Source organism: Trachurus japonicus, chromosome 19, assembly GCF_045865225.1.
Source record: "Trachurus japonicus isolate A0001 chromosome 19, Traja_1.0".
Taxonomy (NCBI): Eukaryota; Metazoa; Chordata; class Actinopteri; order Carangiformes; family Carangidae; genus Trachurus; species Trachurus japonicus.
The window spans coordinates 8,928,931-8,956,778 of record NC_140925.1 but is presented as its reverse complement, the minus strand read 5'-3'; the positions used below and the strand labels follow the sequence as shown (position 1 = coordinate 8,956,778).

The window sequence follows — 27,848 nt, the reverse complement described above, 5'->3', positions numbered from 1 at the left end:
AGGCTTCAATTTAGTCGCCTCCAGCTCAGCTGCTCAGCCAGGTTTGCACTAACAACAGGAACAGCTGATACCACCTCATCTGAGACAGCCCTGTGATTTATGACTAACTGAAAGCTCCATAAAGGACTCCAGCTTTCAGAATTAAAGCTAAAATCAAAAGCTCCTCTCATGTTTCCCCTCGAACTACAGAGAGGACGGCAGCACGGTGAGCACTGCATTGTTACAGGAAATTCAACTGAAACAGGTAGGACAGATAAGACTTCATGATTTAATTAATGCCTCATGATGTGTTTGTTTTTTACAGCCCTGGTTTAAACATTTTTGCATGCTCCATCATGAACAACCCAAATAAGACCAAACATCTCCATCTAGTTTCATACACCGTGAAGAATTTATATTAAAGGTACAACAAGGAGTTTTTATTTGGTTATAAAAAAAGTATCACGTTAATGTGGATGAATCTAAGCTACCCAAACTTGTTAATGGGCCCATTTTCGATAAATATATCGTTTTGTCTCTATCGTTATTTTGTCATTATTAGTGGTGGCGGAGATGCTGGTCGAGCCGACCAGCTTTTTTTACTTTCGGTTTTGTGGCGAGTCATGAGAATAACGCCGCCGAATCGCTGTTTATGGTCGGAACTACGACGGTATGTGATCGTCTTCGAACCTCCGACTTTAATTCTTGATGAATGAAAACATGAGTCTGTCTTGCGCCGGTCAAAGAATTTTACGGTGCGCGCGGAGGCTCATAAATGTAGTGTGAAAACGCTTCGCTTTTCCAAAACTCCTCATTGTCCCTTTAAATCTAAACGAGAGCAGAGGTGAGAGAAGGGAGCTGCGAGAGCTGAACAGACAGAACAGAGAGGCTGAAAACCAAAGACCCTCCCTCCCCCCGTCCCCCCCTCATCTGTGTGGCTGTGACAGTGGTGGAGCAGCGGCCAGAGCCGGGGCTTAGCGAGCCTTGTGTGGCCCAGAAACTGCTGTGGGGATGGCAGCTGCCCAGGTGCTGGACATGGGCAAATGGAAGGGGGGCCCCTTCCCGAGTGCCTGCGTGATGATGAGCAGGCAAAGCACATTTCAGGGCCTGGAAAATACCTACATGTATTAGCACAGTTTGTTGCCAGTCCCCGAGCTGCGTGGTAAAAATAGATCCCGCGGTGTCAAGAGCGTTTCATCTGGTGGTAAAATATTTCTTTGCAGCACATACAGGGTTTCCCCTTTTGTAAATTAGATTAAGCAGAGGTGGACGGCTGCTGTCAGCGCCGTGTTTGACTGCTTTTGATTAAAATGAGTTGGGATGATATAAGCAAGGATCTTGCGACAAAAAGACACACCCATCCAGCATATTGAGTTTGTGATGAGATTAGTTCTGAGATCATCTAAGGGGCCGAGACAGAGCGCCACCATTTTTCACAGACTTCCTTATTATTCCGCCTCTCCTGACCTTCAATGGAGGGAAAATTAGATCATTAAGAAAAAGAGTGGTTTCATTTTTTACTGACAAACATTAAGCACAGCGTGGTCAGAAATTAGATGCTTTCTATTGGTGTAACTGCCTGTGTGCAGGATGCATATATTATAATAAGAAAATTACGATGCAATCAGTGTGACTCATGTGTGACTATATTCATCTGAACTAAGCAATTTACTCATGATGAAAAGGTCGGAGCGAAACGTAAACAAAATGTGTTTTTTAAAGACTCGTTTACAGTGAGAAAGTGTTTCACTCAACACTTCCTCACATATTTGTAAGTATAATGCTCCGTAAATAAGGCCATTCTATTTTGTTTGTGCTGTGTCCTTTTAGCATAACAGATTAAAGACAGAAAAATGGGACAGAAAATCAAGGGCAGACCCATGAGGCATTTTGTCACAAATGCAATATTCTCCCTGGTTTCAGAAACGGCTTTGGAAAAAAAATACATGAATCTGAAATTTCTGGTCAATGGTTACAAAAGGTCACTTGAGCTCAACAGCCCATTCATTCGAACATAGAAGAAAAACTCAGATCAGATAAGAGGTTTTTGTTGTTGTTCAACATTTTTACATTTTTATTGTTGAGTCTCATGGTGACATCAGCATGTGACGCTTAAGAGGTTGTTTGTTATCAAGACAGACATTAAGCTATAGCAGATGACATTTGCGGTGGACAACATTAACTGTAATGGACACTTGAGTGGAGCAGTCGTGGGTTTCCAAGGCAACCTGAGCATGTTTAAAGGGATAGTTCAACATTTTGGCAAATTGGCCCATTGCCATAATTGCTATAGTCATAGCAGTAGGTTCGTTACCTTTAATTGTAGGTGTAAGCTATTTTTAGTACAGCGGAGCGCAGCAGCTGGCTGCTCAGAGCTACGCTATGGAGGCTAAGGGAATTTCTTGGTTTCCCTCATTAAACTCATCAAATACAAAATCCCAAAACTCCACAGCGCTTTTGTAGACAAGTTGTGAGCTGCACAACCACCACGCTATGAGATAATGACGGAACGATACGAAACGGAGCCGTTTTCGAGGTAAATTCATACAAAACCGCTGATGCGCGTTGCGTTCAGGGACAGTTTTTCAGCAAGCAGTCTCCGTATTTACCCTGTATTTACCTCGAAAACGGCTCCGTTTCGTATCATTCCGTCATTATCTCATAGCGTGGTGGTTGTGCAGGTCACAACTTGTCTACAAAAGCGCTGTGGAGTTTTGGGATGTTGAATTTGATGAGTTTAATGAGGGAAACCAAGAAATTCCCTTAGCCTCCATAGCGTAGCTCTGAGCAGCCAGCTGCTGCGCTCCGCCGTACTGAAAATAGCTTACACCTACAATTAAAGGTAATGAACCTACTGCTATGACTATAGCGATTATGGCAATGGGCCAATTTGCCAAAATGTTGAACTATCCCTTTAACCAATGCAGTGAGTGAATGCTGAGCTGTTGAATAAAAACAACCAGACTAGTACATAAATAAAGCCTCCAAGTCTTTGCAGTGGCTCATAATCCCATCAGTTTGTTAGTGATAGTAGATCTACTCATAGTATCAAGCTGTCACTTCAAAAAACAAAACAATTGAGATTCTTTCTTTAATTCCCCGAGCATAGGCCTAAAAGGCCATTTAAGGCTAATCTGAGCATCTTCTATACATTTGCTTTAATGAGTTTAAGTGACGCCCCCTTGTTTCAGAGTAACTCGCAGATGTGTGAGTGTTTGTGTGTGATCTGCTGTGGCAACAACTTGTCATCTGCAGTCACAGTCAAATACGGAGGTAAATCTGTCTCAGTAGTATTATCTGTGTGAACACATTGACAATCTGTGTGTAAATGGGCAACCTGCAAATATAAAAAACCTTCCACAAATACAAAAAGATTAATTTGAAAACTCACAAAGATTTCTTGTAAATAGGAAACGGGTCTGCAGATACACAAATCCCATGAATAAAAACACATAAAAAAACACATCAATTCATTTAGAAATAATAATTTCATTTGCGGAAGCTGTTTTATATTTGCAGTTTACACATTTACACACAGATTGTCGGTGTGTTCACACAAATAATAATAAGACCAATCTACCTCTATAATCAAGTGTGGGAATATGTAACGTTTCATATAAAATTACCTGAGCTCCTTGGGATCAAAGACCAACTTGACATCATTGACGATGGTGGGGACGTACTTGAGCGCAGCACCCTTTACCAGAGGAACAAAGGAAACATGACATGATTATGTTCATCTGCGAGTTAATTAGTTTAGTCATTGATTGATATTTAGTGAGACACTCAACCCCGCATTATGTAATACAATATTTTCCACAGGTAAGGTGGGAATTGCATGCTGTTGCATTGTGTGTGTAGTGAAGTGTAAATGTGTCTTCGGCTTCATTAAGATGACTGTGTCCTACTTTTCTGTTTCACTCAGGAAAAACGTTTTAACCGATGCTGATGAAGACTAAATATTTGCTGCTGAGCAATATGCACCTCGAGACTATGAGTGGGCATAATAACCTATCGATATCACGCTGAGCTCCTGTAATGTGGCCATTTTAATTCAGTGTACTTGAGGACAGAGTGGTGGTTGTGGTGTTCAGGCTCCTCGTAAATAACCTGGGACCAGAGGAAGATCTCTTCTAATGATACCTTGATAGACACAGCCAGATAGGATCTTAATTTATCCATCGATACTATAATAAAGTCATCAAGTGCGTGCACCCAGTGGCTGATTACAGAGCCATCCATTAATAATGGGAATGATTAACCGAGCTGACACTTCCCTCTCTGAGTGACTGCTGCTAAACGCCGGCCAAGGTGGGTTGGGGGGTGTTTATACAGCATCTGTGCGAATTAGCGACGGTGCCAGTCGCTCTCATAGAGGTTGATTAGCCACGCCAATGGAGCGCGCACTGGACGTCACCTGCTGCAAACCACACGCGCGCCCGATTGTGCATGCTTTATTTTGGAGGATGTGTGACAGGTGATTTGGCGATGTTTACATGAGAGAAAATTCTTGGTCACTGACTTCAGGAAATAAGGAGGTGTTGGCACAATTTCTGTTTTTATTCCCGTCTAAAGAGCATACTTTTAAAAACATCTCTGCAGGCACCAGCGGAGTAAAACTGTATCTTAACCTTGACTTTTGAAACAGGGATGCGGGCCGCTTTAATCTACTCTCATCTTCTTAGAAATTTTTCCCCCTTTAATATGTATACCTCGACATGGCACTTCACCACCCCATTCTGCAGTCAGAAAGAGTTGGAGCCTGAAACATGGATTTCAAAGATGCTGTTTGAAAGAGCAGCCCTGGCTCTTTCTGATAAAAAAAACCCAACAGCCTCTGTTTATCCACTGAAGAGGACATTTTAGCAGCAGAATGTCTCTTTTTTTTTTGGTCTTTGCTTTGTTCTCAGCAACAACCAAACACCCACCTGTTGTGCAGGGCTGTGTTGTGTGAAGAGTCAAAGAGAGAAATCTCAGTGGAGTTGCGTTGTTGTGCTTTGTGTCCTGCTTCTGTGTGCGCCTCAGTGCGTGCGTGTGTATGTGTGTTAATCAAAATTTTCCTCTGCATCGTGCGCTGCTCTGTCCAGATGTTCATCAGGATTCAGACTGGAGGTATGATGGGACTGCTCATTAGCTTCCACCTGTCACAGTGCTTTCACGAGGGCGGACTCGGGAAGAAACCGGGACTCCTCGCTTTCATGCCCGTTCCTCAAGATCAGTTTTTAATTTACTGACAGTAAAGCTAATATCTCACCCAATTACACAGCAACTGACTCCTAATTGACTCCTGAGCTTCTCCTATGGTTGAGCGTGCACATGGATCTACTGTAGGTGCGCCAAGGTGCATGTACCCTGTGATTATGTTATCTCTAAAAGCATAGGTGTCTGCACAGAAGCATGTGTGGTCTGAGTGTATCTCCACAGAATCACATTAAAAAAAAAGTGCACTTGTTTGTTTCACATCTGAAGTTTGGGGTCAAGGACAATGAAATGTAGACATAATAATGGAGGGAGATTAAAGGCAGAAGGAGCGAGGCGGTGAAATAAGTACCTTAAGGAGCAGCTAAAGAGCAGAAGGCCAGAGGGGGCACCCCAGACCACAGGACAGTCAAGGTCAGAGAGAAAGGAAGAGAGGAAAAACACAAACACATATATACAAGCACGGACAGACAAGAGAGACCAACAGACAACAAACATACACAGTGTGAGGATGGAAGAGAAATCTGAAAGGCTGGGGCTGCACAAAACATTATCGAGTTGCACAAGGAATCACAAAATATGTCGAGCAAAATTTAAAATTCAATCTGCAGCGCCTGAGACTAAAAATCCCTCAACTAACGTACGTCTATTGAGAAGTTAAGGTTTCTATATAGAATACATTCATATTTTACAGTACAGACATGGTAAAATATATTCCACAATTTATAAAACTCTGCATATTTTGATACATGCATTAATCATGATGCAAGATTATCTTCACCTGTATAAAATGGTTTAAATTTGTATTTAATTTAGGACATACATGATTAATTTTGGCACAATGTTCATGTTTTTGGTTCCAGACTGAGCTTAAGTCTTAAATCTTTGACATGTTGGAACATACATTACACTTTCAGAGGAGAAGATCGACCAGTAAATACAATATGAAGCTGAAGTCAGCAGCTTAGTGTCAAGCCTGGAGAGAAATCTGCAGCTTGCCTCTGTCCAAAGGCCTATAAGCATCCCTGAAGCTCCCATAGTTTAATCCATACAAACAGTTTGCATCTTATTATCTCCTATCAAACTAAGTTTTTTGGTTTTTATACCTCAGTCTAACAGTAACACTTTTGTACAGATTAAATAAACAAGATGAAGTGTGTTAATTAGCGAGCTGCAGAGGTGCTACAGCAGCTTCATATTTACCAGAGGGTTATGAGGGTGGGTCTGATCTTCTCAGCTAGAGAGCAAATAACCATATTGCCCAATATGTTGACAAATTCCTTTAATCATCTATTTAGTAAAAAATGTCGGATATATATTTTATTTTATGTGCAGCCCGGCATGTGGGGAGAAAATGAGAATAAAGATCAGGAAAATCTGCACAGAGAAGTGGCAAAGGTGAAAGAAAACAAATATTTCAGGACATGGAGACCATCAATGAGCAGAGGGATCTTTAACATTACTGTCTAATTAGCTGTTGTATTCATTTAGATCTAACAAGACACACGCATCTCCAATTACAGAGCACGTCATCCAAAGCAAATCATGGCAGATTTATTTACCGTTCGCACAGCAGCAGTTATTTACTATTCAAGCAGCAGCAGTTATTTACTATTCACACGGCAGCAGATATTTCTTGGCAGCGAGTCTGAGTGATAGCATGCAGTCGGACTGTGTGTGATACTCAGCCTACCTTCACCATGCCAGTGTTCTCTGAATTACTGTTCATCATATCATTAAAGGATGTGAAAAGGTTCCTCAAGGACTCCATGAACTCGGCCTCTCCTTTGTTCTCGTAGAGCCTGGGAGGAGATGAAGTAGAGAATTACATTGGCAGATGATCACAAGGCTGTTGTTTGTTTCATCCCAGTGTAAACAGCCCCGCCCGCAGTGGAAATGACAAGAGTTTGATGATTCCCTGTTAAATCATTAAAAGCAGCCAGCAGAATGGCCCGTGTGTGTGTTATCAATGCAAATATACTTGGATCCCAACCACAGACATCACTCTTGCTGCCAGCCAGATTAGCATTTAAAACAACATGACAAGACCCAGAAGCACCTGCCTGCTTTCATGTGGAAACAAAAATCAGAAAAATTAATGATCTATGTTAATGACTCTCCTGGAATACTATATGTGGTACAGAAAGCAAATGCCATGCGAGGGGTTCACCGACTCCACTTTCGGATTCTTTCCAGCGTGTAGTATTTCTAACGTCTCTCTGCTGCTGCTTTGGTTCATGTGGCGTGAAAGCTGCCCAGTGATTATTGCATCTAAAAGCCAGTGATCGCAGAACAATTGAAGAAAAACACTTCCCCGAATTTCTAAGTGCATGGGAACACAAAGCAGGGCTTCCTCTGTTAATCCCCCCCACCAAAAAATGAAAATGTATTTTATCCCGCTTGCAGAGCCCATAAATCTCCACAAACTGGGTATTAACTGTAAATGAGACACATTGTGCTCTCTGCAAAGTAATTAACTGTGTCAACTGCTCAGACGGGGGAAAAAATAAATAAATAAAACATCAAAATTAGGATTTCTGTGAGAAATTAATATTGTTTCCACAAAAAAAAAACCCCACTGAAGCAGTGGGAGGCAGGTCAAACCGGGGTGAAGTGGTGAGATTGGTCCCAGTGCATCAGATTTGACTGGCTTTCTTCCATAGAGTTGGGTTCTGTGGTGCCACAATCTCTCACGGGGCTGCAGGTATTACACGGTCCAGGATAGTCACCGTTGACAGCTTACAGAAATCACGGGATTAGAGGCATCCGTCTCCCCGGCTCCCACAACAACAATTACTTACAGCCGTTTCTCACCTGCAGCGCCGCAGAGCCGAGGGAGCTCTGGACGGCCGCACCAGTCTTAAGTCACGGGGGTGAAATTGTGTGATTAGAGTGTCTCCTCTACCATTTCATAGAAATGTTCCACTGGCCCGCGATGAAACAGGCCTGCTGATGTAACCTTGGCACCTTCTGGTTCAAAACTGCATGAAAGGCACCAACAGCTGCAACTTCGCCGTTTAGACCAAGTCCAAAACTCTTGAGTGTGACTCAGCAACAACGGCCCATTGGAGCCGAGCCTGGCAACCAACCAAAGGAAGTGCCTTAACGACTACAAAACACAGGTCTGCTTTCAGGTCGTTACGGATAATCCTACAAAAAGTGGCCAGTTGGCACCGGCACCGTGGAGACGGAGGTCTCTAGCATAGAGCGACGGCGCAGTGGTCCGATGTGTGAGCTAAAGGACGCCGCGTCCTCCAGACGTTGGGCAGAAAACCAATCAAACCCTGCGCACCCAATTAGACCGGGATCGTACATCAGTTCCTCAGCCACCAACGGCTTCACTCGGTGGCTCGACAACACGATCATTCATTTAACATCGCGGCCAATTACAAATATGCCCATAGATATTACATCACCTAAAGACCGCTCACTTTTACCCAATTCAACTTTATTCAGCAGCAGCAGCAGTACCTAATGCGGATAACACAATCAATACCACCAACAATATTGACTTTTATTATGTAATAATGCTAAAACCACTGATTTATTTAAGGAACAACTTTGCTGCTGCTTAGAGGACAGAAATATCTGTTGTTGTTGTAAGTGAAAGACTCTTCTGCCTATGAGTTCAATGCTGCAGTGCTCTTTGTGTTGCCAACAATGCAGAGTGATCTGTGTGCGTATTGTGGGTGAATCAGGACATACTGGTTGAAGAGGACTCTGGAGCGGACAATGAACTTGAAGATGTACTCCAGAGCTTTCATGGCCTTCAGCAGCTGCTCTGTCAGCTTTTCCGCATTGTCCACGTAGTTCTTCAGAACTTTGGTCAGCTTCCTACAAACAGGATCACACATGAAGTATGATAAATCGATAATCACACAAACTTGACGGTAAAATGTCATCGATCTGTTTGTATGGTAGGTAATTAACTCACATGTACGCCAACGTGGCGCTGAAATGCTTTCGAATGTAGGTCTCCAGGACTGGGTTAAAGTGCTGGAACTTCCTGTCGGCTATAAGGCCAATTATGAACACCTGTCAAAGAACAAAGACATGTTCATTAAAATGTAAACCACATGGCTCATAATGGAGAGCAGGAAAAAGCGCCTGTCTTACCCAATATGCTGAAATAGATTGGGAAATTAAACAAGATTGCATTTGAGCAGAAAGCCATTTTCTCTCAATTCTCTGGCCTGCAGATAATCTAGGACACCCGACAACACAATTTCTCCCTCCTTTCTCTGGAACAGAAAACCGTTCTTTTCAGATGTTACCTCATGTTAGGCTATGGTATGGTAGATAGGATCCTGCCAGATACTTTGTCAACTCATTGGCTACAAATACTAAATTTAATACATGATGAACTTATGTAATCAGAAATTCATTTTTCTTTTTCCTTTTTACCAGATCATCTTCGTGCTCTATTTTGCAGGAAAATTAGACTTTTTTTTTAATGTTAGACAAACAACTGTAATGAAAATGCTACCCTGGCATTGCAAATTCATCCATTTCAATGCAGCAGTGATTTCACATGTCTGCAATTCTCTCAGTAAATGATTAACCAGCTTTTATTTAGGAACAACAGGGAACAGTTTGTGAGTTACAACATACAGTGCAGCTGAGTTGAAGAGTTTTCTGTGTTGTAGCTCTCTGCTCCAGCACATAAAATGTAAATAAGAAAATTCACTTGCAATAAGATGTCCATACTGTCCTATTGAGGAATTGTATTATTCACAATTTAACCCCTTAGTCATTGCTTGGTTTAAAAAAAAAACACACACACAAAAAATATGTTAATGTAGAAACATTTCTGAGCAACACTGCAGTGTTGTGTTTCCAGAGATGCAGGTAGGTGTTCCAGTCAAGGCTTTTTCCTCTGAGGCATACCCCTGGCACACACTTAACAACCTTGTGGGGAGTTAAGGTGTGTGTGTGCTCTGCATAAGACTGAGCACATCCTGTCATAAAGCAGGTTATCCCCAGTGTTACAGATACATTTCAAGGTCAAAGATGATTCTCCATGGGACAAATGAATCATTTTAAGCAGTTACAGTTCATACTGTAAGAAAAGACTGTGGAATAACTGTGATGTGTGGTTTCTTTGTTTGTTGTTGCCTGTTGTTAAGTGTGTGTTTAGCATATATCAGTGTGTCTTAGCATTTCAGCTTTTTTTTTTCTTCAGTCAGGCTAATGTTGTTGTTCTGTCATGTTTTTAACGTGCACAGTCACTGGAGTGTATGCACACATCATTTCACTGCAATGACTTTGTATTATTGTCTAAGTCTGACAAATAACACTCGTGAGTCTTGACTCTACAATCTTATAGCTTGCACCATAATCAAAAATGTTTACCTTTGTAGTTTAGATCTACAACTTAGGACAGAAAAGAGGTAGATGTGTTTTATTCCCCCCTAAAACACATGATTTACACTTGCATCTGAGCATGAAATGTGTCAAAATGTATATTCCCACAGACCAGACTGTCTCTGCTGGCAGGGTTATCTGCTGTACTGCCCCTGTCTGCTTCTTCACTTACCAGGGCATCGAACACCAGAGTATCAAAGGTGTCGCTGTCAGAGTTCTCCATCATGATGTTGAAGAGAGCGTCCAGAGTGTCTTGTAGAAACTGGAATGACAGAAGCAGAGGGCACAACAATGAAAGAAGGCACTGATGATCAGGGCTCATGTCGCTCTGACAGTAAAGAGAGAAATGAATGTGAATGAAAGAGGAAGGGGACGTGTAAATTACAACCACATGATAAGATGTAAGAGATGCACAAAATATATGGAAGCGCTTTTGATCGGAGTTCAAATCATATTTTTTTTTACTTCCATCCTAATGGTAGGTGCCCACAAGGATACAGAGCCACTAAAAGCTGATAAAATATAAAAATGTAATTGCTGTCAAATAATAATCCCTAAAATTATGAATGCAAACATGAACCTATGTGCTTCTATTTGGTGAAACCAAATGCCAAGTGTTCTGCCAAGGCTCCGTGTTGCCCATTACGCTCCCTTTACAGCTGTTAACATGAGCCAATATACAGTAGTTCTGTGAAGACAGTAATAACTTCTCTGTCAGCAGCACCTCCAGAAACGCTAACTATACACACCACCCTCCCCTCTCTGGAGAAACATGCTCCATTTATTCAGCCATTTACTGAGGCAACGTGGAAACAGATGTAAAAGTGTCGCAAACAGATCTATCGCTCTCCACTGTGCTCGCTCTGTCATCCCAGGATGGATGGGATTCATCACGTCCTCGCACGAGAAACAAACATAACTTGCACGGTGTCGAGTTTTAAAGCACAATTCAATCTCGCGAGGGACCAGACTGCATGACAGAGATGAGGCGACGGGGGCGACCAGTTCGCTCGCAAACAGTATCACATTAGGGAAATGAGGAAAAAAACAAGTAGAAAAACTCAATTGGAAACAACTTCCTTCCAGGATTTATTTATGATCTAGTCTCTGTATTTAAATCACAGCATACAGTAAGCATACTCTGTGGATGAATTGTTTTTAAGTGCCAAACTGAAAATGTTACCTAATTGCACACCGACAGCCTCGGAGCACTTTGGAAGAGATTGAGTGCTAATGTGGTGGTGATAATAATCACACCCCCGTGGTTTAATGAACTAGTCCAGCTGTGTGGTTTGACGCATCCATTTGGCCTGATCAAAACTGCCTGGTGAAGGACTTCCTCAGACTCTCTGGCCCCCAACCGGCCCATGTCAGACTTTCTCCTTGGAGTGATCTCTGCCCCATCCTGAGCACTGAAAGTCTGACAGCAGGTCTTCTCCTCCTTATCTGGATGCTGTGTGTGCTGCTATGTGCTCTCTTCCTCACTCTACACATTTACAAGTCACAAACAACAACAAATGTCAACCTGTCCCCATGGGATAGTTCAACAGCCTATTGCCATAATCCCTATAGTCATAGCAGTAGGTTCATTACCTATCGGTGCATGTTGTTTTGAGGTCCGCGGGGCAGAGACGCGAGCTGCTCAGCGAACACAATGGAGGTGAACGGTACAGGTCCCCTGTCCATCAAAACTAATCAAATACACAATCCAACAACTGCAAAATGCTCTCTCAGACAAGATGTGACGCCACATTTGCCACGCAATGAAATAATCATGTAAAATAATGTTACATTATGACACATGAAGCAAATACTCTGAACTACTTTTGAAATTACTCCGCCCAGCAGGAATGCATTTGCTTCGAAAACAACTCTCACAACTTGTCCGCAAGAGTGTTTTGGAGTTGTTGGATTGTGTATTGATGAGTTTGATGAGGGACAGGGGACCTGTACCGTTCACCTCCATTGTGTTGGCTAAGCAGCTCGCGTCTCTGCCCTGCGGATTTCAAAACAACATGCACCGATAATTAAAGGTAATGAGCTTACCCCTATAGGGATTATGGCAAAAGGCGAATTTGCCAACATGTTGAACTATCCCTTTAAAGGAAGTGAAGCGTTTTCATTGTAAGACACTAATGACCTTGATCCAGATGATCATTGTACCTGCAAAATGCACCACATGACCATTCACTTACACTGGACATGTGTGTTTGAGTGTAAACAGGAAGCAGGTTGTCTAATCTCCAGTTTGGTAGTTGCAGAAGAACAGAATATAAACGAGGGGCAGCAAAGATAATTGCAGTGTTAAAATGCAGGACTCTACTGAACAACAGCTGCTACTTGAGACAACTATGTGAGTCACACATTTTCCTCGTTGTATTCTCCACTAGTCGTCTACTACTACCGCTGCCACATTTGTAACAGGTCTGGTCCACATTATTTCAACAGTGTGAACACAAAATGCATCTCGGGCCACACTGAAGGACCGCCTACTCAACTGACATCGACAGTTTCATAATGAACCGAGAATATTGTACTTTTTTAAATGGATAAAATTTTATTCCACTGTGAGCTGAGAGTGTCTTTGCATATAAAGCAGGGAAGTGAGATCTGATCACTTGTGGTTACTTGAGATGTATGTAAAGGAGCATTATAATGTCAGAGGTGTTCACTTGTGATGCATGCTAATGGTATGAGCAGGACCTAGGGATTGTTTAAGTCATCAGCTATTGAGATGGAACATTTTTGCTGAAAAGACTATTTTGAAGGATAAATAAAGAAAGTGAGTTCAGGCTCATTAGTTTTTGTTTGCACAGGATTTTTGTGTCGGCATCAAAACAAAGACAATAAGCGAACTGCAGTCGGCGCAGTGGAGCGGTGTCGGCCTCTGACCTTGACGACCTCGCCACCTTCCACCTTCATCAGCTGGCGGAGGTTCTGCTGCAGGAGGCTGGTGTTGGAGCGCCACTTCAGGAGGCCGAGCAGGTCGACTGGAAACGAAAAGAAAACACAAACAGAAAGAAAAGTCATTACCACAAACACAGCATTAAGTTAATCATGCCAGTATGAAGAGATACAAAGAGGCTGCGAGAGATGACAATTAACATTCAACATTTGAATATAATGAGTGCCGGAGTCAGACATTTGTTAAAGGTGTCCCCCCCCCCCCGCAAACACACACACACACACACACACACACACACAGGCACATAGAAGTCAGTTTGTAAATTTCACAAATACAGCATTAGTCATTCTATGAGTTCTCTCCCTTTAATCACGGAAAATGAATTCAGGCACAAGAGGATGAGTCATTATGTGATTAATCACGCTCAAGGGAGAGCTCATTCAGACCACCTTTGGCAGGTTATCAAACAGGGAGCTTAAAAAACGCACTTGTGTCAGTTTGTTAAGGCAGTGTGTACGTCGGCTCTGTGAACACGAGTCAGACTTGTTCAAAAGACAAAAAACACCTGTCTTTTAAAAGGTGGCAGTGAAGAGTGTTATGAGACTTCAGTCCGTGAAGAGGCCGCCGTCAGTAAAGGTTTACAATTTAGCCTGAGAAAACAAGACGACAGGCCTGAAAAGAAGCATCACCTGAGTGATCATTTACACTTTTTTATTCAGAAAAAGAAGAACAAGAACAAAAATACTTTATTCATTCCCTGGAGGGAAATTCAAATTGTCCAGCAGCTTACGTAACCTACAATGATATGATATAAATGCCAAGTGAACGTATATAGCCTTACAAATGGCATTGTGCATTTTGATGGCAGCAGGAATGAAGGATTTCCTGAATCTTTATTCAATCTTTAATCTTTATATTTAGTAACCTTACGCGTTGGAGTCAAGGTCAGGTTGGTAAGACCTGACAAAATGTGCTATTAAGTTGAATTATGACTGTTTTGTTTTCATTTAAATGTTGGGTTAGTCAAACATCATATATTCATATTCATACTTTACTTTCCACACCCTTTAGCACATTTGTCATCTCGCCTGGTTTTACTGCTTGTTGCTCCAATTCTATGACTTTAACTTGAGCAGCCTCCAAAACTCCCCCTCATCTTTCAGTCCAAGAAACCTTCACTGCCTTCTTGCAACGACAGGAAACACCTCGCCCTTGTACAGGTCTCCAGTCGTATTCAAAAGCCAGGGTTTCTCTCCAATTGTAATACATGAATTATTCCAAATAGAGGCATTTGAGTGCTCTTGTCTCTATTGGGATATCCCAAGTGTCTTATGTAACTTCGCCCACACACTCGTCTGGAGTGCTCCAAGATTGGATTACTCTGCTAGACTACCCACAACAGTCTGTGACAGGGGCTCGACTGGTTTCAACAGGGCCGTGATTTCCTTTTCTATTTGTGTCCATCCATGGGAACTGTATGTGCAACTGTGTTTGACATTTCAATTACAACATTTTAAAGTTCTCCTACATTGGCCAAAGCGAGGCCATCTTTACTTCTCCCATCATAAAGCTCTTGCACATTGATTCTTGGTTTCTTTCCTTTCCAGCATTTCCCCTATATCCACTCAGCGGTAGCAAACTGCTGCTGTTAGATTTCCAATACATCTGTCCATCAAATGTCTGTTTAATCCATGAATCTTCTCAGTAATAGTCCTGTCCAGATGTAAGGCAGCAGTGGAAACTTTTTTAGAGCATATTTCTGATGGATTATTGGTCGAAGCCTTGGCAGAAAGAGAAGCAAAATTGGAGGAAACAAGGTGCCTGGCTCACCTGACTCCCAGCTCTGGTTTTTTGCTGCTCCCTCTCTGTTTGCCATGCTTGATTGAGTATAAAAAAGCCAATCAAGCGCAGCGACATCTGATGGATGCCTATCATCTGCAAACCTGACAACCTATCAGGGTTCTGTCACAAAGACCCTGTCGAAACTACCGGGGATCCCCTCCTCCCCGAGGAGATATAAATTTCGAAAATTGACGCTTTAGCATCTCAGAGAGACAAATGGATTGAAATGGGGATAAATCATCAGGCTGCTTGGTCCCAGTGGGGCCACAGCGACTTCTAGCACATGGAACAGTGATGCAGGGTGATGTGTGTGTGTGTGTGTGTGTGTGTGTGAGAGATCATGTTTGCCTCGGAGTTACAAGACAAAAAATGCTTCAGGCAAATGATGTGCCAGAGAATGGATGCCTTTGCAGAGAGCTGAACTTAAACAATGCTACAAACATGGCAAATGGAGAGAGGTGGAGTAATTAATTCTGGGAAAACAGGTTATATCATCTCTGCGCAACTGAAACGGAAAAAACCTTCACATAACCATTTCTGTGGTTGTTTACAGTACATCTTGCCTCACAAAACTATTTTTTGTTAATTTTTCACAAGAAAGTACTCTAAATAGCTTATTCTTTCTTCTTAATAGTAATAGCCTTGTGTTTTGAAATGCTGGCATTTTGAATGACGTAAGAGCACTTTCACACACGAACTCCCTTCTTTAAAAAACACTTTTTTCCCCCTTTCAGCCAAGGTGGGAACAGGATGTTAATACATCTTCCACCAGGCCAGGTCTGCTCCTATCTCTGCTGTCATCAGATCTCTGCGTCTCCTCCAGCCTCCACTGAGTGAAGCACACTGCAAATACCCAGGGAAGAACCAGCAGCCACTTCACATCGGCTCCCCAGCGCTGGGAGACCGCCTGCATAAATCTAGCTTAATTAAAAAGAGTGTTTCATCTCAGACGTGGGGATCAGGGATGAGGTGTCATGTGTATGAAGCAAGCAGTCTGTTGCAAGGGGCATTCAAGGGCCTTTTCTTCCCTTTGCCAGAGTTAAGTCTTGAGAGAAAACCTCTCGAGACCAGCCAGTTAAGCGAATATAAATATGAGCCGACGCGATGATGGAGTTTAGAAACGCCCAGGGGCTGCGACTAGAAGATTATTTTCATTATCAATTCACACATGGGTTATTTCTACAACTAATTGGTGCATTAATTGGTTTATTAAGAAAAAACAACAACTGTGGCTCTCATCTTTACATCGAAGTCTTACTGTATATACTGAAGCATTACCATAAAAACCAACAAACTAAAGTTAATCAGATTAATTCATATACCAGAGAAAAAAAATCACATCTGAAAAATTGAACTAGTAGATAAATGTTTGCCTTTTTTTTTTTGGCGTCATGATTATTTCAACGGTTTATTAATTCACAGATGTGGTTTAGAATTTGTGTCAAACAATTTCACTGTTTGCCAAACACAAACAATGTTGGAGGATGAAAATGTGCATGAAAACATCATGCAGTGAGAGAATGAATGAGGGAGTGGGTGGGTGAGTGGGCCGGTCTGTTTGGGTGGGAGTTTCTTAAAGAGCTTCTAGGTTTTAATAAAGCTGGCAGTGCTCCTGCATAGCTGGAGATAGATTGGCTCTACGTTGCTTTATTAAAAGAACTCAAACCTTTTTCCTGGAGCTTTTGCGTGGGATGACATATCCTGAGGGAGGGGACACACGCACACGCATGCCTGCACACACACACACACACACACACACACAGGCCTCTCTGTTTAATCAAACTTGGGTGTGCAGTGACGAGGCAGTCTGATCCCCGAGCAACTTTTGGTGCCTCGCAAATTACCACCACAAAGGTGGCAGGTAAATATCAACGAGGCGAAGCTGCTCCGAGGAACCGGCGCCGGCGCGGGCACACACACACACACACACACACCGTTGCCCATCCCTCTCACACAGGGGAAAAGGCAACAAGAGAAAGCACAGGTAAGAAAGGATGTGGACTGTATTTTTCCTTTTTTTTTTCCCTTTTAATAATTTTCTAATTAATATTACTTATTTATTTTTGTTTTTTTTACTTTTTTTTTATTTCTGTTCCATTACTCTCTTGATATTTGTGTCATGCCACTATTACTGTTATTATTAATTTTATCATTAGTAACATCATCATTACTATTATTATTATTATTCTTGTGAATATTGTAGTATTAATCAGTATATGTACACATGAGAGGGTATGTTTTGTGTATGTGCATGTGTGATATAAATAAAAAAGAAAAGAAAAGAAAGAAAGGATGTGGACTGATAAACAGAGAGGGTTCTTCTGGCTGATGCCTTCCTGTGTGTGTTCATCTTCACATCGCTCTGGTGTGAGATCACACACACGCACACATATAACTTCCCTGTGTGGTGTGATCAGTGTGGGCAGGTTCAGCTCATGACACCGTTCCTCTGCTGACATCACCACCCACTGAGCAGAGGCACTTATGCCTTTATTTAAACGACAACTCCGGCCGCAGACTAAACTTAATAACCCTCAAAGGGAACATTACTGCAACAACACACAACGCTCCATTCGTTCACATAATATTTGCAGCGACAAAACTCTCCTCCTCCTCATACCAGAGATCTGACCGTGGCCCGTCCTGGGGTCCGTGTAGACCTTGTTAAAGCGGCTTTATGAGCATCTGTTGTGCATGTTAACGGGGCCGTGTATATATGATGGGATCAATGAAAAATCCACTTTTTTCCTCCTGACGCAGGTCTTTGGTAGACAGAGAGAGAGAGAAAAAGTACCACAAGGTCATGTAAGACCTTTGTATGGCAGCTGGTAGACGAGTGTAAACAGGGAGCTTGTTGTTCGTTCTCACAGCCGCCGCCAACTGAAAATCCTGTTTCCAAAATGTCAGCATATCAAGTTCAACAACCATGTGCTGCTCTTAAATCATACTAAAAGGTGCAGAGGTGGTTCCTTATCTGGGAGAGGCAAAAGCTCCTACGGCACTGTAATGTGAGACAAGACACAAAAGTCACAGCATCCCAGTTTATCCTCTTAAAAGCAAATCAACAAAGCAGCGCCTCTTGACGGATGGAGGATTGAGGTCCATTTATGTGACGGCGTGGATGAAATCCAATGAAGGATAAATCCAAGACTCGGGTCTTATTTTTTAACAGTTGTCGATATGCTCCCTCTCAGTCATAATGAGACAGTACTCATTAAGTTAATTGCTGAGATTTAGGAATGTGGGGACGCTGCCAAAGCAAAGATAGACAGGGCAAAAAAAGCAGTCAAGACTATCAAACACGTTTTAAATAAAACCTTCAGGTTGGCCAAAGTTTTTTTGGGAAAAGAAAAGAAAGTTTAAGAAGAGGAAGAAGAAGAAGTATTACTCAAAGTCCCCATTGTAAAAATTCATCACCGTTTTCAGGCTTAACTCCTGGTTCAACTTTAACCTACTGTACTTTCTTTATCTTGCTTTAAATTTTACCTCCAAAACAATGCGGTTTGGCATCTGTTTTGTTTATAACCTGCCCCATTGAGTTTGTAAGATGATATCGGCATGTCTCCAGATCAAACTGCCTCACTGATATAGATCACGGACGCATAGGATCCGAGTTGCAGCGAAGTGAAGTTAACGAATAAAGTTATCCTTCAATAAAAATGACAAATTTGGAGGAGCCGTGGGTTGATTTAATTGGTCAGTAGCTGCTGATCTTCTCTGCCCAGGCATTCCTGAGGCAGGGATTTAAAGGATGATGTTGTGTTTAGCACCTGAAGGAGGTAAAAACAGGTTTCTTGTAGCTTCTTTTTCCGGGCTTACACAGGGATTACTGAGTGACAGCTCTGATGCTGCAAACTGAGTACAAAGCGCCAGACCACACACAACATATACAACACATTCACTTCAACAGTTCACTCCAACATGTTTCTATGCACCCTGCTTTTGGTTGACTATTCAAAATTGTCTTAGTGTTACAGACAATTAAAAACAAAAAAACATTACATCACAATGGGCTTCTCATTCAAACCAGGATGTTCCTCTGGGGGAGAAAGATGTTAATTTCACTCCCAGGTGAAGATGCCCCTTCTTCACTCTCACTCTCTTTCAGGCTGTGAGAGGCAGCTTTCATTTTGACTCTAATTAAAATGGTGACTCAGTCATTGCACACCGAAAGAAAAAAAAAAGAAAAAACAGAAGCACGAAGCAGAGAATCAAGCATCAAGCGAGGGCAAAAGGGAAAAAAAAACTGAAATTTAGGATGCTTCTGTTCAGAGTAACTGTGAAATCAGAGCTGGAAGCGTTTGACCACTCGCACACAAGCGTCCAACTTTTCACACAATCCACTCTGAGACAAACACAATCAACACGGTCTGGAAACACAGACGCATCCAGAAAAGGGGTTTCCAGTAATGTCTGTTGTGATTTATAAACATGTACTAGACAACATATTGTGATGGGATCACACCAGCTGCAGCGTCGTGCAGACGTTTCAAACTAAATCTGTTCGCAGTCGTATTAACACCTGCCAAAGTACTCAAAACTGCCTCATAGTTCTCTGCTACAGTTGGTGTATCCAGGTCTGCTTTAACACACACACACAAGCTGAAAACAATACCAGCCTCGCTGCTGAGGCTCATAATAAAAGGCGGGAGGGGGAACACAAGAGGCCAAAATCCTTAATCAATAAGCCAGAGAGCAGAGATGGGGATTTCCTTAGTTTAATAAGTGTAGATCTTCTTAGCATTCTGGGAAATGGATGGACTCAAATCTACTGACTGAGACTGGCTGAAAGAGCTGAGGAAGATAAAGTAGCTTAGAGGGAGAGAGGGATGAAGGGAAAACCTCTGAGTGAGGGCGAGTGTCCAATATGACCAGATGGAAGCAGCCAAAAGACGGCACAGGTCCCAGAGTCCTACTCTAAGTGATATATGGTTACCGTGCATGGATCACCTCTCGTGTCGGCAGCTGTGGCCCCGAGCTGGTTTTGAAATTCAGGGTCTACCTGGACTAAAATATATACTCCAAAAAATATCCTTTCTTCAGCAGAGAGCTCTTTAAACAACGATGTGAGAGTGGCAGCTCCATGGCAACAAACAGAGGAGAAGAAAAGATGAACCTGCAGAAGGACGAGGGTTCTTACCGTTCTGTGTGAGCTTGGTGGAGCAGACCAGGGTGGCGATCTGGAAGGAGTCCTTGCTGATGGTGCAGTTGCCCAGGTTCTGGGTGCTCTTCCCCGTGGTGGCGTAGCCCTTCTCCTCCAGCTCCAGCTTGGTGGCAGGTAGGTTCAGGTACAGAGACGAGTCTTCCATCTTCTTCGCTTCCGCCTGGTTTGTCGGGATAAGATTCAGTCAATTTATGAGCAAAATGTACAATTTACAACCGAGGTGGTCGAGGGAGCTCATTCATTTTCGCAGCATAATTGAAATCCATATCTGCCATTTATGTTTGTGATGAAGTGTTGTGTTCTGTTAGGACTGAGTTTTTGTTGAGATGCATTTTCGCATCACTTTTTCTGCTACTAATAACACAACTCTCCGCCACACAGTAACCGTGGCTGACGACCAAAGAATAAGAGAAAGAAAAAATCTAATTGGGGTAAATTTTCCCAGATTAACTTTTTAATTAACACAAATGGGCACCGCGACGCAAAGGTGTCATTGTGCAAGGGATTTTAATTGGAAGGTAATTTCATCTCACTGTGGGGGTTGATGTGCACCTACTGCACAATCCCCCATAGAAAGCAGCAAGGCCATTATTACTGCAGCCACTAATAAAAACCGGCCGGCTTTTCACCCGCAACTCATCTCTGCTGGGCGTGGGCAGGTACAGTTACAAAAGATAAGCGGAGACTTTTAACCATGTGACGGGACAATTACCTTGTACACAATGAGATCATGCTCGCCGTCCCTCAGGGTCGTCCCGTCGTATCTCATCAGCTTCACAAACGACAAGGCAAATATCTTCTCCGATTTGTCTTTCGCTGTTGGGAGGAGGGACAGGGATACGTGAGCAGATGGACAGAAAATAGCCAGAGGGGGAGGACATGACTGTTTATCCTTTGAGATGCATATTTTACTGTTTTCTACTTATTTTCTTTTTTTTCTTTATTATTGTTATCCTTATAATACATTACACAGCTGGTATTGATTTCTTGATTCATAATTATTGTCAAGAAGAAAGGAAAACATCAGCATATCAAAACATAGCTGTTACCTTATTGTAATTGTGTAATGTTAAAAGAAACATAACCTGCATATGTTTATATTTTTAAGAAAAAAAAAAAAACTAACTAAAGACAGACAGAAGGTGGGATAACAAAAACATATTTTATTGTTTTCACGTATGTTTGCAATCTGAAAGACCCCAAATCTTGCACACAAACACACGGCATGCGCTAACTCAACTGTGCATCTTCAGGCATTCAAAAGGCAACTCCACGTGGCTGCGCTAGAGTAAACCACACAGCATGGCTAACTTTACAACAAGTCATTATCTAATCAGCAGAATAATAAAAGCGATAATCCAAAATATAAATCTCTGCACTGCACTACAGACCTGGAGTCAGCTCCTGAGTTGACACAAGAGTTCACTGTCTCCCTTCTGATCACTTTATAAACACTGTGGCTGAATCTGTGCATAAGGAAAAGAGATTCTTTGCTCCAAATCTATTCAGAGCAATTACACATAGATGTGAATGAAGGGCTACAAAAGGAGACTGTTCATTATAAGTACTTATGTGCTGTGATTTGTGTGGGGCTGTGCCCAGCGCTAACAGAGGCACTGACGTCAACATGTCTTGGTTTTAACGCAGAGGAGGAGATTTTTGTTTTACCCTGACAAGAGTTACTCCCTTTGCTGTAAACTTTGAGCCTTGCAATTGTGTGGAGCAATTACATCCACACAAAAAACATCACACACACACACGCTATGGAAAAGGGTAAAGCATAATAGTTCCCCTTTAAAACTGTTTATTATATTCATATTCAAGGAACAAGGTCTGTCTGCATTCTGTTAGCATATGAATTAATACTTCCGCTTGATCTCAGAGCTGCAGCTGTGAACAGTTTGTATAATCCCTCTAGGGGTACCGCGATGTGTATACACATGTATATGACTGTGTTTGTGGGGTGGGGGTTGGGTGGGTGGAGGGGGTGGGGGTTGCTGCATAAACAAGCAGGAGAGTTATGACTTTGTCCTGTAACCAAGCGTTTGGAAAGGGCCACATATATCATCATTGTGGATCAACAAGCTCGAATTTATGTGCGGGAGGGAACCTGATTCATCGAAGTATCTCACGCATTCTATCTGCATAAATCCCCTCATTGGTTTGCTGCCTGCAGCCTCGCCTGTGAATAATTGCTGGGCTGGCATGAGAGGAACCAGTGGAGGGAAAACACTGTACGCATGCCACCCAGTTGAGAAAAATGTATTAGTGACATTGTGCGGAGAGCAGAGAGCTTAAAACTCTGCAGCCGGGAGGGGGGGAGGGGGGGAGGGGGGAAAGGTCACTTTCAGGACAGAACTACTTTTTTTTTGGAGCTAATCAAAGTCAAGTTTGTGTAGAATATCTGCACTTTTCCACCTCTGAGGTGAGCTGTCACTTGAGACATATGCTGAGTGTACTGTGCCACATTTTAAAGCCTTCCCACCAGGTAGTGGCGTAATGACAGATGAAACAGTGAAAAGATGGCGGGGATCTCTTCTAGTCACCATCAGTCTGATGAGGCCTGACAATGTTAGGGTGGTAATTTGATGCACTGTGTTAGAGGCGGCCCGATTCTCCAACCGAGGGGAGAAAGCTGAGATTACGGAGCACATGAGCTTCAGCGGTGGCCTTGATGAGCGGCTCTGTCACTCTGTGTTTCCAGTGAAAGTTCAGCACTAGCTAAGAGCAGCGGGGGAAGTTTGAAGGACACGGGCCGATGACAGCGACTTGACTCAAATGACTTCATATATAGAGAGGTCAGGCCTTTCCTTACATTTCATATTTTAAGAAACTTACATTAACCTTCACTCTGGTTCTACACAGTGAAATAAAACTTTAAAGGGATAGCTCAACATTTTGGCAAATTGGCCCATTGCCATAATCCCTTTAGTCTTCGGAGTAAGTTCGTTACCTTTAATTGTCAGTGCAAGCGGTTTTTAGAACGGCGGAGCAGAGCCGTGAGCTGCTCAGCGCTACACCACGGAGGTTAATGGGATTTCTTGTTTTCCCTCATCAAACTCATCAAATACACAATCCAACAACTCCAAACAACTCTGTCTCGTAACGTTACGTTACGTTACGTTACGTTACGTTATCATCTCATAGCGTGGAGAATGTGCAGGTCACAACTTGTCCATGAGAGCATTTTCGAGTTTTTGGATTGTGTATTTGATGAGTTTGATGAGGGAAACCAAGAAATCCCATTAGCCTCGGTAGCATAGCTCTGAGCAGCTCGCGGCTCGGCTCGGCCATTCTGAAAATAGCTTGCACCGACAATTAAAGGTAACAAACCTACTCCTAAAACTATAGGGATTATGGCAATGGGCAAATTTGCCAAAATGTTGAACTATCCCTTTAAGTCTGACGCATAGTGATAGGAAGAATCAGCTTGCACTCTGTTGTCTATCAAATGGAGATGTTAAATCCAGCCAAGCGCTGAATGCAACAGCTTCTACAGTGTTTACAGGTAGCCAACAATCAAAGTGGGATCATTGACAACCACTGAGGTAACTCAAATGCCAGAAAGTGGCTGGATGCCAAAGAGACATGCCTGCACAGATGCAGACAGTCAGGAACTTGGATGAAGTTAGATTCATGTGTAGAGGGATTTGAATAACCACATGTCTCTATAAGGAGAGAAGTATAGTGGTACAAACACACTCCCAGACAGGGAAATACGAGACATACACCGAGAACACATTCATATAATCCTGCCATTACACCTTTTCCAATGCATGTCTGTATTGTCAATTGTCAGTGACGAGTTGGCAGCATCAGCATGCCCCTGCAGTCCCGGAGTCACTCGAGGTGAGCCGGTTTCTAAAGCAACCGTTGCAGCAAGATAACAGCAAGTCACAGAGTTTCAAAGGCATGCCTCGTAACAGCATTAGTCCCACGGAGAAGCAAGGTGCCAAGCATGACAAGAAGGCTCTCCAAGTGGATTATAAACCAGCGCTGAGCCCTGAGACCTGACCATTTCCTCCAAACCACCTGCATGCAGGTGAGATGCAAACTGAGCTGGAGGATTCCAGAGCTGGAGGACGACAGATAGCTTTACTAGGGTAAAAAAACAAAGAAGACTTCCTTCTGCTTGTGCCATATGTGAGACACATACAGTATATACACACACACAGGTGCATCTCAATAAAGTAATATGTCATGGAAAAGTATATTTATGTCAGTAGTTTAAATCAAAAAGTGAAATTAATACTTTATAGATCCATTACACACAGAATGAAACATTTTATGTCTTTACTTATTTAATTCCTTTTAATTGTAATGATTATGGTTTACATTTAATGAATCCGAACATTACAAAAGCATTTGAAGCATTTTTCAAATGAAAATGCTGGCCTTCTGTAAAGTATGTCCATCTATATGCACTCAATACTAGGTTGGGGCTAATTGACTTGACCTACTGGAAATGGACTTTTCCATGATATTCTTATTTATTGACACGCACCTGTACATATTGATGTACACCTGTTGCCGCTCCCGCTACCTCTCTAAAATACATTTCCCTGCACCACTCCTCCTGCTGAACGGACTCCCTCACCATGTGGCAGGCAGATGGGATGGCAAAGGCTGCCAGTACCAGGCTTCCCTGCCCTCTACACCCCCAAAATTAAAAAGGATGTTAAAAAACAGAAGGACATACAACACTGGCTGCATTCAGCGAGACACTGGTCCCAATAAACAAATGAGATCCCCGAGGCGTTTTTCACATCCCAGCTGTAGACTCTGACAAGCCACTCCATGACACTGCTTTGTGCAGGGGGCAGACTAATACCTCTGATTAATGTGACAAAGGGTGAGCTTCAAAGTATTTATCACCGTGCGCCACATCTGCTTGGACTGGATATCTTCCATTATTTGTTTCATTTATTTTCCTTTTTGCCCTGGACAGATTAGAAGGCAATTGTGCAGCTGGTCATCGGCAAAAAACGATTATTCACATGCTGACATTTGTACTCACAGTCCTGTGATGAGCGGTGGCGAAAGGTGAACCGCAAGTGGCTCCGGTTTACATCTTCAATCGGGATGGCAACCTGTGGAAAATTGTACAGGGACAATGAAAAAATGCTTTTTATTCACAGGACTGGAGCAGAGTGACCCTCAAATATATCTATTTGTAGTACAGGAATTAATTAAAACTGTGTCTGCCTGGAAGAGTAAAATATTAAATGCATGGTTGTATGGTTTGCAAAATGGCTAATTGGAATGTAAAAATTTTACATATTTTAAATAAAAGTGCAAGCCTACTGATACTGTCCTGTTATGGAACAATGACTTTACATTTCTACGGGATGAAAATGTCAAATGCTAAAAAGTTCTGATGATGGAAACTTCAGTTGGGAAAACAACGACTAAAATGTTACAGAGAAGAACACCAAAGAGAAAAAAAAAGTGAGACAGAGAGAGAGACACACACCTTTATTGTTTCAAACCAGCGTGGCTGCTTTACTTGGTAATAGATGACAGACTTGTACTCATTGATCCCCTCATCTCCAGCTCCGGGGAAGATCACATTCTAGTCAGAGAGGATGGAGACACATGAAACAAGTTATCAGACAACACAGCTGGTTATCTGGTTGTGCTGGCTTAGCTGTAAGAAGCTACAATCATGACGGCCGGGCTATTATCACCCTGTCAAAACATTAGCACACTCACAGCATGTGGAAAATTGACTAGGGCTTTTTTTTTTTTTTTTTTTTTGTGAAATGTAGTCCCTGGGGCAGAAAGTCTTCATCTAGCAGAATGGCCTTTAAAAGTGTGGACGCAGTTTATGCATGAGCACCTGCCTGTTGGTTGCCAATCTCGTGACAGCATTGTGGAAATAAGAAATAAATTAGAAATTAATTATTTAAGAAGGAGGGGCAGTGGCTCCCATGCAGGGAGAAGTGGAGGGAAGCCAGGCATGGGGAGGACCAGCTGGTGCTGATGGGTCCAGCTATGTAAATTGGTCTGCGCAGTGGGTTCCCCCGAGTTTCTACAAAGGGTCAGGGTGCGTATGTAAAATACTGTCCGACCTCCCGGGGGGGGATCTGGCACGAAGGACGCAGCGACAGGGGGATGGCACGCATGCCTTGTTTTCTATCAATCTGTGCTCAGCCAGCGTACTTCTTTCCTCCCACTGCTGCAGCTGACTCCCTGGCCTGCTAGTGCACCGCTGCTGAAATACTCCAACACTAATGGCTTCTGACAACCAGCAATTATGAGGAATAACAGGCTTCATCTCCCCCCAGAGCAGATCTAGGGGAGGGGGGCAGGTGCGAGCTCCTGCAACTCTTGCCCCTTTCACTAAACGGCCGGGATTCGTGGCGGCTTCAGATTTTGAGGAGAAGAAATGGGGCGAAGTGGATGAGGTCTAGCTGCAGGTGAAAAGGGTTTCGCGGCGGGGGTTGCCAAGGTGACAAGAAGTCGCTGTCCAGATTCACTACACAACATCGCAAATCCTTTTTGACAGTGATGGAGGATGACAAAATCCAGAGACAAAAAAACGAGACCAGAGAGACAGTGAGATAAAAGGACGGAGAAGAATGGTGGGGATAATGGGCAAAAAGAGAAACATCCACAAAGAAAGCCAGAGAAAATAAAATAATACTCACAAAGTTCCCCTATTATAAAACTTCCCTAACGTTGAGTAATTTTACTCTACTTTCCATTGAACTAAATTCCAGTGCTTTGCATGGGGCGCTCTCTGTATTGTGATAACTGTTATTCCAAGCCAGAGTTCAGGTGGATAACAGAGAAAGTTTCTTTCATCTCAGATCATATCAAGCTTCAGACGTTTAAGTGACGGACAGGAAGCGGCAGTCGCCTCCCACTGTCGGACAGAATTTCCTTTCGGCCAATTAAAATGCAGGAAGGAAGAGAGAGAATTTCACCAATTAGCCCTGATCTCTGCAACCGAGGAGATGAGACCGAGCGTTTCTGTGAGGTGCTGCGAGAGAGACGAGATGTTGAACGGAGCTCCGGCGCCGCAGCGACAACCTGACCGTGACATTCATCGATCTGATCAGAGTCTTAATCACTGTTGACCACTGTCATTGATTCAAATTCGTTCTGCCCCGCTCCTCCAATCACACATACAGACACAGTGTGCTGTTCCACTGATGCCGGCCCGTCTGAATACAGTCGGACAGTGAACCTGCTGAATTGAACTGCTGACTATCACAACCTGTTTTATATATAATGTTAACACTTAGCCAGTCTTGTTTATAAATGTTAATTTCATCATGGATATTAGTCTGGTTTTTTATAGTTTGTGTTGAGATATTAAAGACTTTGCAAACATATCATCAGTGTGAATTTTACTGTAAGTGCTAAATTATTCACAACATGTCTACTTTA

The 27,848-nt window shown here is 42.7% G+C and overlaps 1 protein-coding gene across 2 annotated transcripts in view; it reads right to left on the bottom strand.

Annotated features, from left to right (window-relative positions):
* The window catches only part of dock1 (dedicator of cytokinesis 1), a 181,537-nt gene that overhangs the window by 120,803 nt on the left and 32,886 nt on the right, over positions 1–27,848 (bottom strand). For both annotated transcript variants that reach the window (XM_085760739.1, XM_085760740.1), the window contains exons 15-24: positions 25,927–26,025; positions 25,471–25,543; positions 21,166–21,269; positions 20,430–20,613; positions 13,435–13,532; positions 10,715–10,804; positions 9,113–9,213; positions 8,884–9,012; positions 6,872–6,980; positions 3,606–3,676 (exon numbers count right to left, since the gene is read on the bottom strand). In XM_085760739.1, coding sequence (XP_085616865.1) covers positions 3,606–3,676; positions 6,872–6,980; positions 8,884–9,012; positions 9,113–9,213; positions 10,715–10,804; positions 13,435–13,532; positions 20,430–20,613; positions 21,166–21,269; positions 25,471–25,543; positions 25,927–26,025 — 1,058 coding nt within the window. The remainder of the gene's footprint in view (positions 1–3,605; positions 3,677–6,871; positions 6,981–8,883; positions 9,013–9,112; positions 9,214–10,714; positions 10,805–13,434; positions 13,533–20,429; positions 20,614–21,165; positions 21,270–25,470; positions 25,544–25,926; positions 26,026–27,848) is intronic.